Source organism: Perca flavescens, chromosome 8 (assembly GCF_004354835.1).
Source record: "Perca flavescens isolate YP-PL-M2 chromosome 8, PFLA_1.0, whole genome shotgun sequence".
Classification (NCBI taxonomy): domain Eukaryota; kingdom Metazoa; phylum Chordata; class Actinopteri; order Perciformes; family Percidae; genus Perca; species Perca flavescens.
In genome coordinates, this window is record NC_041338.1 from 39,209,927 (window position 1) to 39,222,667 (window position 12,741).

General features: G+C 45.2%; 1 protein-coding gene across 1 annotated transcript in view; it reads right to left on the reverse strand.

The window, feature by feature from the left end:
• Window positions 1–991: 991 nt before the first annotated feature.
• tbc1d15 (TBC1 domain family, member 15) overlaps window positions 992–12,741 on the reverse strand; it is a 24,115-nt gene continuing 12,365 nt past the window's right edge. Inside the window, exons 7-19 of the mRNA XM_028585295.1 lie at window positions 11,516–11,710; window positions 11,093–11,221; window positions 10,246–10,349; window positions 10,052–10,062; window positions 9,246–9,273; window positions 9,015–9,040; window positions 7,813–7,929; window positions 6,571–6,671; window positions 6,362–6,461; window positions 4,524–4,621; window positions 3,456–3,572; window positions 2,738–2,824; window positions 992–2,100 (exon numbers count right to left, since the gene is read on the reverse strand). Of these exons, the coding sequence (XP_028441096.1) occupies window positions 1,891–2,100; window positions 2,738–2,824; window positions 3,456–3,572; window positions 4,524–4,621; window positions 6,362–6,461; window positions 6,571–6,671; window positions 7,813–7,929; window positions 9,015–9,040; window positions 9,246–9,273; window positions 10,052–10,062; window positions 10,246–10,349; window positions 11,093–11,221; window positions 11,516–11,710 (1,323 nt within the window). The 3' untranslated portion in view covers window positions 992–1,890. The remainder of the gene's footprint in view (window positions 2,101–2,737; window positions 2,825–3,455; window positions 3,573–4,523; window positions 4,622–6,361; window positions 6,462–6,570; window positions 6,672–7,812; window positions 7,930–9,014; window positions 9,041–9,245; window positions 9,274–10,051; window positions 10,063–10,245; window positions 10,350–11,092; window positions 11,222–11,515; window positions 11,711–12,741) is intronic.

Below are 12,741 nucleotides of genomic sequence, written 5' to 3' on the forward strand. Positions count from 1 at the left end.
ATGTCTGAATGTAATGAGCAGCTGATTCTCTGATTGGAACTATGAGAAACTTGATTAACGGCATTAAAAATGAAAAGCGAAACTGCTCCTGAATGGTTTTATTATTATGAAAAACATCAGCTGAAACATGTTTCCACCGTTTCACCCCCAAAATAACTTCGATAATAAAAGAGTTGATCCACGTCAGACTGGGAGAGACGCTCGTGGTGCTTTTAAAAAGAACATTTGGTTTTCTTAATCATTCATACAGCATTTAAGTCATAAAACTGGCTTTTATTGTGAAAGAGCCACGGGACGCTCCTCCCCTTCCTGTGTGTAAGTCCCGCCCCTTCCTCCACACAGGAAGGGGCGGGACTTGCCCTCTCTGAGCGTCGGTCACGTTTCGGTGGTGCCGTTAAAATGTTGTGATGGTTTAAATGTGGATGAACTTTGGTACGATGCTGCGGAAACAAGAAGGAAGTTGTGATAAAATCAAACTTATCCTTTAATGTACAACTTCTTCAAAACAAAGTGCTGCTTTCAGAGTAGATCTATAAAAACATGGATGTCCTGATCAGAAAACATCACACTGCTTCTCTCTCTCTGGACTTCATATATTCGATACTTTCTTCTCTCCTCTGGGTCAGGAAACTCAATCCTTCCTTCCTCCTTCCCTACATACTTCCTTTCATCGGCTTCCCTCCTTACATACTTAAAGTCTCTTTTATATAGGCCTTAGTGGTCCCCTAATACTGTATCTGAAGTCTCTTTTATATAGGCCTTAGTGGTCCCCTAATACTGTATCTGAAGTCTCTTTCCCAAAGCCAAATTCTCTGTGTGGGCAAAGCAGAGAAAGGGGATGTAACCTTGCTCATTATGATGTCATAAAGAGAAGATTCCTGATTGGTCCATCTGAGCTTTCATTTTCTCAAAGGCAGAGCAGGATACCCAGGGCTCTGTTTACACCTATCACCATTTCTAGCCACTGGGGGACCATAGGCAGGCTGGGGGAACTCATATTAATGTTAAAAAACATCATAAAGTGACATTTTGATGCCATGGGACCTTTAAATGAGAGAAGAGAAGGGAAGGATGTAAAGAAGACAGAAGGAAGAACGTAGATCAGGAAAGAGTCTTCAGTGAAGAAACTATAAAATATTCTCATTTCATAACATTTTACTTGAAGGTATCTACATCAGAGTGACATGAAGCTCTTACGTAGATACCTTTAAGTAAAGGGTAACCCTCATTTCTTTGATAGAAATGAAAGAGTCATGTGAACGCAGCGTTAGCAAACAGCAGAGAAGGAATGACTGAGATCTGAAGGAAAGAGACAAACATGGAACAGGAAATTACAAAAATAAGAGTCTGGGTCTCTCTGAGTCCGTCTGTGCACTAGGACCAGACTCTGAGTCAGCCTGTGCACTAGGACCAGACTCTGAGTCAGCCTGTGCACTAGGACCAGACTCTGAGTCGTCAGCCTGTGCACTAGGACCAGACTCTGAGTCAGCCTGTGCACTAGGACCAGACTCTGAGTCGTCAGCCTGTGCACTAGGACCAGACTCTGAGTCCGTCTGTGCACTAGGACCAGACTCTGAGTCAGCCTGTGCACTAGGACCAGACTCTGAGTCAGCCTGTGCACTAGGACCAGACTCTGAGTCAGCCTGTGCACTAGGACCAGACTCTGAGTCAGCCTGTGCACTAGGACCAGACTCTGAGTCAGCCTGTGCACTAGGACCAGACTCTGAGTCAGCCTGTGCACTAGGACCAGACTCTGAGTCCGCCTGTGCACTAGGACCAGACTCTGAGTCAGCCTGTGCACTAGGACCAGACTCTGAGTCAGCCTGTGCACTAGGACCAGACTCTGAGTCAGCCTGTGCACTAGGACCAGACTCTGAGTCAGCCTGTGCACTAGGATGAGAAGGCCACGGTGCAGCCGTTGTGAGCGCTGCTGGCTCTCAACAGTCCGTTGGAGGTGGAGGTGGAGGTGGAGGTGCGAGTGTCCGGTCTCCGAAGGGGCGGCCGCGGTCTGAGAGGCGGAGAAGCTCCAGAATGTGTCGGGTCAGAACCACAGAGATCCGGCTCCAGACCCAGGATGCTGCTGATGGACGGAGGAAGGTCCTGAGGAGAATCAACACACAGTTTACACACTGCACCTTTAACCCTCGGAGGTCTGAGGTACCTCCTTTAAGGTCCTTAAATATAACGGAGCCACTCAGCTTTCTGTAAAGTGGCGCCCAAAAAGGTTTCAGAGCAACGTGTGAAGAGATAATTTGGCCCTAAAATGGAAATATTTCTCTCTTGTGAAAACCTACCTACACTCAATTGTTTTGGTGCTTGAAATGAGTTTACAAAAGTTTTGGGTTCACAAAAGTAGCGTAATGTATATGAATAAAATAGGAAATAAATGTAAATGTAATGTTGATTATAAAGAAGGAGTTTCTTTTGTCCTAAGGGGGGTTACATGTTTCCATGTTGGATAGGATTTCTCTGTAAATGGAAGACTTAGGATGAAGTTTAATGCCAACATATGGCCATATAATAGTCAAATCAGTGTGGATATTAAACCTGAGAAATGAAGGATTTACTAAGTAATGTTACCAACATATCAGCGTCTCAGCCAGATCTGAGAGACGAGCTAACGTTAGCTTGTTAGTAGCACAATGGAGTCAAACTATTTCCGTTATTTCCCAGTGTTTGTTTTGGCGCCCCAGCGGTTTCTTCGGTTGTGTTTGATAAAGAGAGGTGTTGAACGTACCTTACAGCTCTGTATCTGCTGACTGATGCCTTCAGCTTTCTGAAGAATCTCTTCTACGTCCAGCTTCATCGACAGCTCGTTAATGTGCTGCAACGAGACACACACACACACACACACACACACACACACACACACACACACACACACACACACACACACACACACACACACACACACACACACACACACACACACACACACACACACACACACACACACACACACACACACACACACACACACACACACGTAAATGTCCAGGTACATGTATGAAAACTCACACGTAGATCATTAGATGTGTGTAAATTAATTCTGTTTGCAATTGGCCATAAAAAGACCTGAAAGGGTGTCAGATGGATGAGTCTGGATATGGTTAAAAGCGGTGAACGTTATGTTAGAGTATAAATAAATCCAGTATCCAGCAGAGTCTCTAAAAGACACTTAAAGATGTCTTGTGTTTATAGATCTGGACGTTTCTAAGCGCACTTCATTTCACAGGACAGAGAAAACGAGAAGAAAAAAAGAGACGGAGGGACTGAGGAAACAGTTCAGAGCTTGGGTTTCCTGTTTTAAATCTTTCTTGTGGCAGAGATAGAGGCAGTGATGTTTCCTGTAGGGGACTCTCACCCCCCCCCTCAAAACACCCCCACAAGTCTGATCTCTGTAAAGAGGCCTTTAGTGTTGAACCTGATGAGCAGAGTCAGCAGTGTGGTCTCACCTTGAGGATCTCATTGAAGCCGTAGTTCTCCTCCATGATCTTCTGTTTCTCAGAGTCCAGGATGGAGCAGCAGACCAGCAGGTGGAAGTTCTGACAGGGCAGCCCGGTCCACATCACCTACAGGAAGAGGAACAGGGTCATCTCAGGCAGTGGTCCAACCAGGGGGCCAACTACTCCCCTTAATAACACATGGGCTCCCCTGATAGTATATACTATACTATGCTATATACTATACTATGCTAAATACTATACATGCTATAAACTACTGTATACTATGCTAAATACTTTACATGCTATAAACTACTGTATACTATGCTAAATACTATACATGCTATATACTATACTATGCTATATACTATACTATGCGGTGCTATATGGTGCAAATTCAACTCATGTTTAGTACATGTTTACTCAAAGATTCATAGGACAAATATAAACGTTGGAGGCCATTAATGTGTTTTGTTTTCAGAGTAAAGTTGAAGCTCAAACAGAACATGTTAGAGACTGTTTCCCCTGCAGAGAGATCACAAACTAAAACCTAAGTGTTGCTCCTCCAAGAGGCCTCAGGCAAAACGGTAACTACAGTCTGCACACACCGGGGACAAACAGCACTCTGTTCAAATGCCAACACACTGCTGGCACAACGGGTAACGATGGAAGCTTGCGGTGCGTCTCTTAGGCCTAACTGAACGGAGGAATTATGGCCAGGGTATAGTTTGAATCCAAAGGCCAACTACCGTGGCCTTGGTTGTGCACTTGCGACTTACAAAGATACATAACAGCTACAAGTGTATGCACAATACAGGATTGACCCTATTATACTTTATCGACAGGAATGGAAAGGTCAAAGTGCAAACAGCCACAAATAGTCTATGAACAAAGCATCAGGCTGTCTTTGAGATTTCACATGAACATCGGTTAAAGTTACTCAGGCTACCGAAGAATACCATAACTCCTCTGATAAGCTGGGTTAGGGTTACAGCTCCCTCTTTACAGATACCTCCTCTCAGACGTTTTTCTCCACAGCCAGACTGAGCCCTGATTGGTTCACTGCTGCTGATGACTCACCTCCCAGAGCCGCAGGACGTCCTGGAAGCTGAGCTCTCTCTTGAATCGGATCAACAACCAGCGGAAACAGAAATACAGATATCCTGAATCCTGAGACTCTGCAAAGAAAACACACCAACACAGACGTTAAAGCTGTAGTGTGTTGTTTCTGTCTCCCCCATGAGGAATTCTAAGTAATGACAACAAAACTGTTAACCCAACTGCTCCACATGGATCGCATTTGCTCGGAATATCCATCTGGGAACTTTCCGTTGGAGAACTTTTGGGAAGGGGCGAAAATCCTGGTTAGTTGATTGGATAAACCATCTGTCTATCACCACCTATAGTTGGTGATAGACGGGCCAAATCAACCAATCAGATCAAACTCTTGCCGAAACCAGTCGGGAGAAGAGCAAAAACATCTTTTCCTCCGAAAAAAGTCTCCAGTGCCGTTTTTTGCTCTTCTTTCAATGAAGGAATACTTTCTAATTCAGGTAAATCTTGTGCGATAGCTACGCTCATCTCATCCGGTCAATTGGCTCCAAATTTTCTCTATCTCAAGATGCCAGACTGATCTGCGAGTAGAAAACTGGAGCTCGCCAGATCAGGACGGGCTCACCAGGCAACAAAACTGTTGGCGTGTCCACATGATACAAGCCTTCTGTGATCATGCACACGCATGAGTCTACGTACCGAAGTAGTTCCAGAGGGACGAGTCTACGTACCGAGGTAGTTCCAGAGGGGTGAGTCTACGTACCGAGGTAGTTCCCGAGGGGTGAGTCTACATACCAAGGTACTTCCCGAGGGGTGAGTCTACGTACCGAGGTAGTTCCCGAGGGGTGAGTCTAGGTACCGAGGTAGTTCCCGAGGGATGAGTCTACGTACCGAAGTAGATCCCGAGGGATGAGTCTACGTACCGAGGTAGTTCCAGAGGGATGAGTCTACGTACCGAGGTAGTTCCCGAGGGGTGAGTCTACGTACCGAGGTAGTTCCCGAGGGATGAGTCTACGTACCGAAGTAGATCCCGAGGGATGAGTCTACGTACCGAGGTAGTTCCAGAGGGATGAGTCTACGTACCAAGGTAGTTCCCGAGGGGTGAGTCTACGTACCGAGGTAGTTCCAGAGGGATGAGTTTACGTACCGAGGTAGTTCCCGAGGGGTGAGTCTACGTACCGAGGTAGTTCCCGAGGGGTGAGTCTAGTTCCCGAGGGATGAGTCTACATACCGAGGTAGTTCCCGAGGGATGAGTCTACGTACCGAGGTAGTTCCCGAGGGATGAGTCTACGTACCGAGGTAGTTCCAGAGGGATGAGTCTAAGTACCGAGGTAGTTCCCGAGGGATGAGTCTACGTACCGAGGTAGTTCCCGAGGGGTGAGTCTACGTACCGAGGTAGTTCCCGAGGGGTGAGTCTACGTACCGAGGTAGTTCCCGAGGGGTGAGTCTACGTACCGAGGTAGTTCCAGAGGGATAAGTCTACGTACCGAGATAGTTCCCGAGGGGGGAGTCCACGCATCGAGGTAGTTCCCGAGGGGGAGTCCACGTGCGAGGTAGTTCCAGAGGGATGAGTCTACGTACCGAGGTAGTTCCTGAGGGATGAGTCTACGTACCGAGGTAGTTCCCGAGGGATGAGTCTACGCCGAGGTAGTTCCCGAGGGGTGAGTCTACGTGCGAGGTAGTTCCAGAGGGATGAGTCTACGTGCGAGGTAGTTCCCGAGGGATAAGTCTACGTACCGAGGTAGTTCCAGAGGGATGAGTCTACGTACCGAGGTAGTTCCCGAGGGATAAGTCTACGTATCGAGGTAGTTCCAGAGGGATGAGTCTACGTACCGAGGTAGTTCCCGAGGGGTGAGTCTACGTACCGAGGTAGTTCCAGAAGGTGAGGTCCAGCAGTCTGAGGAGAGTGCTGAGCTGGATCAGCTGAGTCTTCATGCCCTGCATCTGCTCCTCAAAGTTCTGGTGCTGCAAAACAACACTAACTTATACAGCTTATACACATATACGTATATATATTTATATATACTGTATATAGTTTGATTGTAAGCAGGCAGCCAGCAGCTGATGGACTCACCATCTGATCCATGAAGGAGACAAAACACCAAAAAGCGTCCACCTCGTTCTCCATCACGTAGAGGATTGGAGACAGCAGGTCACTCATCCCCTGAACATAACACACACACACACACACACACACACACACACACACACACACAGACAGAGACAGAGACACACACACACACACAGAGACACACACACACACACACACACACACACACACACACACACACACACACACACACACACACACACACACACACACACACACACACACACACAGAGACAGAGACAGAGACAGAGACACACACACACACACACACACAGACACACACACACACACAGAGACACACACACACACACACACACACACACACACAGACACACACACACACACACACACACACACACACACACACACACACACACACACACACACACACACACATGAGTGGTTATTGATAAGACTCAATCTACCAATCAGCCAAAAAAAATGAGTGGTTATTGATAAGCCCCGCCCACTACCAATCAGCCAAAACAAAAGGAAATATTAACGACTACTAAAGGGCTCACTGCTCACCCTAACGACAGACCCCCAGGAGAAGTGGTTCTATGGACCGGCCCACTGCTCACCCTAACGACAGACCCCCAGGAGAAGTGGTTCTGTGGACCGGCCCACTGCTCACCCTAACAACAGACCCCCAGGAGAAGTGGTTCTGTGGACCGGCCCACTGCTCACCCTAACGACAGACCCCCAGGAGAAGTTGTTCTGTGGACCGGCCCACTGCTCACCCTAATGACAGACCCCCAGGAGAAGTGGTTCTGTGGACCGGCCCACTGCTCACCCTAACGACAGACCCCCAGGAGAAGTTGTTCTGTGGACCGGCCCACTGCTCACCCTAACGACAGACCCCCAGGAGAAGTGGTTCTGTGGACCGGCCCACTGCTCACCCTAACAACAGACCCCCAGGAGAAGTGGTTCTATGGACCGGCCCACTGCTCACCCTAACAACAGTCCCCCAGGAGAAGTGGTTCTGTGGATCGGCCCACTGCTCACCCTAACAACAGACCCCCAGGAGAAGTGGTTCTATGGACCGGCCCACTGCTCACCATAACAACAGACCCCCAGGAGAAGTGGTTCTATGGACCGGCCCACTGCTCACCCTAACAACAGACCCCTAGGAGAAGTGGTTCTGTGGACCGGCCCACTGCTCACCCTAACAACAGACCCCCAGGAGAAGTAGTTCTGTGGACTCACCCAGGTCGAAGTCGTACATGCAGTAGGTCATCAGGATGTCGTGCAGCAGCACCAGACCCGGGTTGTCCATGCCTTCGTAGAACCTGTTGGTTCTGTCCGTCCGGTTCACGTCTTTCTCTGAAGACAGCAGACGGTGTGAAAGTCAGAGAGGATCAGATCCTAACAGGAGTTATCTCTTAAAGTCTGGACCAAGGAAATAAAAGGTCTAATAGGTTTTTGGGGAGTTTTCTTGGTGTGAAGCAAAGGTCAGAGGTCAGACAGGGTCTGCAGGTTGGGAAGCCTCTGTGTGCTTTTCTCTGTTTTGTTTAGATAACGTTTCGGGCCTTCTTCAGAATCAGCAATCCCTCCTTCCATCTGAAGGAGGCCGAAGGGCCGAAACGTTATCTTTAAAACAGAGAAAAGCACACAGAGCCAGAGTGGGTGACACTTTTTATTTATATGATAAACTTTATGGTCCCATCCAGCTGCAGACATGAATACATAATGCCTTGACAGTTATAAACCAAACAGCACCAACTGGACAAGTCACAACAACAGAGGTTTTTGTCCTTTTTTTGTGCAGTTTATTTAATGTTTTTTTTGTGCTTTTATTCAAGGTTTTTGATGCCATTTTGTGAGGGGTTTTATCAAGGTTTTTTGTGGGTTTTTGTTGTTGTTTTCTAAGGTTTTTGTTGCTTTGAGGGATACGTTGAAGAACCACTGCTCTATAATTTACAGAGCCCCAACAATTCCCCCCAAGAGCAAACATTTGGTGAGACAGCAGCGAGGAGAAAGCTCGGACCTCCCCGTTCCAATATCCTCAGCATGAACTAGATCTTCTCTCTGAGCTTCACTGCAGTTTACAGTCAACAGCAAAGATTAATAGATCAGTTATTGACTATTAAATGAATCTGCAACTATTCAGATAATCCATGAATCAGTTTGAGTCATTTTCTAGGATAAAACAGGTAAACTAGTGTGATGTCAGATTGTTAAATGTGAATATGTTGCAGTGTCTTCTCTCCTCTGAGACAGGACACTGAAGATCTTTGAGGTGAGGACAGAACGAGACATTTGTGGACGTCATCTTGGACTTTGGGAAAAACTGATCCATATTTTAGAGACCAAACTACTGATCCATTCATCCAGCAGATAATACCCGGTGAGAATGTGTAGTTGCAGCTCTACTGCCGATCAGATGATGTTGTTAATGAGGGACCCACCTATCAGACTCCTGTAGTCTCTCAGTCTAAAAGGGGTCACCAACCCTGAGACCTTTATGGGTATTGAGTCATCAGACTCTTCTGAAATAACAAATTTGCTAGTTTCTTTAGTTATATATGATTAATGATTAATGAGACTCATTTAGTCTGGTCATGTTAATGATTTTCCAATAATTATCAACAATGACTTAACCTGATAATTCAATATTCAATTTTCTTTTTAGAACAGACTTCATGTGGTCCTGCAGCTTCATCCTGACCCCTGGTCTAAAGGGTATTCCATCTCTGTAAAGGGAAATATAGTCTCTCAGTCTAAAGGGACCCACCTATTAACTCCTGTAGTCTCTATTCATCTCTAAAGGGAAACATCAGTCTAAAGGGACCCATATTAACTCCTGTAGTATTCATCTCCTGTAGAAACTTCCACTGCATTAACTGTAGTATTCATCTCTGTAGAAATATACACATATTAACTGTAGTATTCATCTCTGTAGAAACATACACATAAATATATTCACATATTAACTGTAGTATTCATCTCTGTAGAAATATACACATATTAACTGTAGTATTCATCTCTGTAGAAATATACACATATTAACTGTAGTATTCATCTCTGTAGAAACATACACATATTAACTGTAGTATTCATCTCTGTAGAAACATACACATATTAACTGTAGTATTCATCTCTGTAGAAATATACACATATTAACTGTAGTATTCATCTCTGTAGAAATATACACATATTAACTGTAGTATTATTCATCTGTAGTATTCAGAAATATACACATTAACTGTAGTATTCTGTAGTATTCATCTCTGTAGAAATACACATATTAACTGTAGTATTCATCTCTGTAGAAATATACACATATTAACTGTAGTATTCATGTCTATAGAAACATACACATATTAACTGTAGTATTCACCTCTGTAGAAATATACACATATTAACTGTAGTATTCATCGCTATAGAAACATACACATATTAACTGTAGTATTCATCTCTATAGAAACATACACATATTAACTGTAGTATTCATCTCTATAGAAACATACTACACATCAACTTATTAGAGTATTTAAACATCTCCAACCAGGGCTGAAACTCCTTCAACGTGTACTAATAATTAGTTTCATAAGTGATCAGTGTGCTGAGTTTAGTCTTCTCTAAGGAGGTCACAGTGAAGTCTTCTAGAGATGAGAGGAGTTCTGCTGGTGAACTCACGTTTTGTCTCTCTGCAGGACCTTCCTCTGCTCCAGCGTGCTGTCCCACGGGAAATATCCCAACAGGAACTTCCAGGCTTCTTTCCTCACCGCGTGACACAGTCCCTGCAGGGGAGGAGACGATGAGACAGAGACGATGAGACAGAGACGATGAGACAGAATGAGACAGAGACGATGAGACAGAGACAATGAGACAGAATGAGACAGAGACGATGAGACAGAGACAATGAGACAGAGACGATGAGACAGAGACAATGAGACAGAATGAGACAGAGACGATGAGACAGAATGAGACAGACGATGAGACAGAGACAATGAGACAGAGACGATGAGACAGAGACAATGAGACAGAATGAGACAGAGACGATGAGACAGAGACGATGAGACAGAGACAATGAGACAGAGACGATGAGACAGAGACAATGAGACAGAATGAGACAGACGATGAGACAGAGACAATGAGACAGAGACGATGAGACAGAGACAATGAGACAGAATGAGACAGAGACGATGAGACAGAGACGATGAGACAGAGACAATGAGACAGAGACGATGAGACAGAGACAATGAGACAGAGACGATGAGACAGAATGAGACAGACGATGAGACAGAGACAATGAGACAGAGACGATGAGACAGAGACAATGAGACAGAATGAGACAGAGACGATGAGACAGAGACGATGAGACAGAGACAATGAGACAGAGACGATGAGACAGAGACAATGAGACAGAATGAGACAGAGACGATGAGACAGAGACGATGAGACAGAGACGATGAGACAGAGACGATGAGACTTGATCTGAACTTGAGACTGACACAGAGGCGGACTAATGAAGACCACTGACCCCTTTGAAGATGAGCTTTTTGAGCTTTGAGATGCTGGTCATCCTCCCCTCTGGATCCTGGTGTTTGGTCCAGTCCTCTGCTGACAGGGGGGGCCGCCTTGAGACCTCCGGCCTCGGACCCAGGTCCATCTGAGAGGGAGGGGACAGAGAGACAGGTAAAAGAGACAGACAGGAAGCCAGTAATAATAATAATAATAATAATAATAGTAATGATAGTAATAATAATAATAATAATAATAATAATAATGATAGTAATAATAATAATAATAATAATAGTAATGATAGTAATAATAATAATAATAATTATAGTAATAATAATAATAATAATAATTATAGTAATAATAATAATAATAATAATAATAGTAATGATAGTAATAATAATAATAATTATAGTAATAATGATGGTGTGGTGCTGTGTCTCACCCTGGTGATAACCTCAAAGCCGGGCTCCTCCTGCTGGTTGATCTCCAGTCCCGGGATGACCTCACTGAGCAGGTCGGCCACCTCCTCCGGGGGGCGCTGGTGCTGCTCCTCGGTCCCCCGGAAAGCATCGAAGATGTAGTTGGTGACTTTGGAGAAACCTCCCAGCGTGGTGACGTACGGGTCCTTCCTGAACTTCTGCTGGAAACAAACTCTTCTCTTAACATCAAGCCCAGCACTCACCATGGTTACGAACACAGATATCACACACTGATTCTGAATTAGACACACCCACTCACACACTCACACACACACACACTGATATCACGCACTGATTCTGAATTAGACACACCCACTCACACACTCACACTGATATCACACACTGATTCTGAATTAGACACACCCACTCACACACTCACACACACACACTGATATCACGCACTGATTCTGAATTAGACACACCCACTCACACACTCACACACACACACACACTGATATCACGCACTGATTCTGAATTAGACACACCCACTCACACACTCACACTGATATCACACACTGATTCTGAATTAGACACACCCACTCACACACTCACACTGATATCACACACTGATTCTGAATTAGACACACCCACTCACACACACACACACACACACACTGATATCACGCACTGATTCTGAATTAGACACACCCACTCACACACTCACACTGATATCACACACTGATTCTGAATTAGACACACCCACTCACACACTCACACTGATATCACACACTGATTCTGAATTAGACACACCCACTCACACACACACACACACACACACTGATATCACGCACTGATTCTGAATTAGACACACCCACTCACACACTCACACTGATATCACACACTGATTCTGAATTAGACACACCCACTCACACACTCACACTGATATCACGCACTGATTCTGAATTAGACACACCCACTCACACACTCACACACACACACTGATATCACGCACTGATTCTGAATTAGACACACCCACTCACACACTCACACACACACACAGACTGATATCACGCACTGATTCTGAATTAGACACACCCACTCACACACACACACACACTGATATCACGCACTGATTCTGAATTAGACACACCCACTCACACACACACACACACACACACACACAGATATCACGCACTGATTCTGAATTAGACACACCCACTCACACACTCACACTGATATCACACACTGA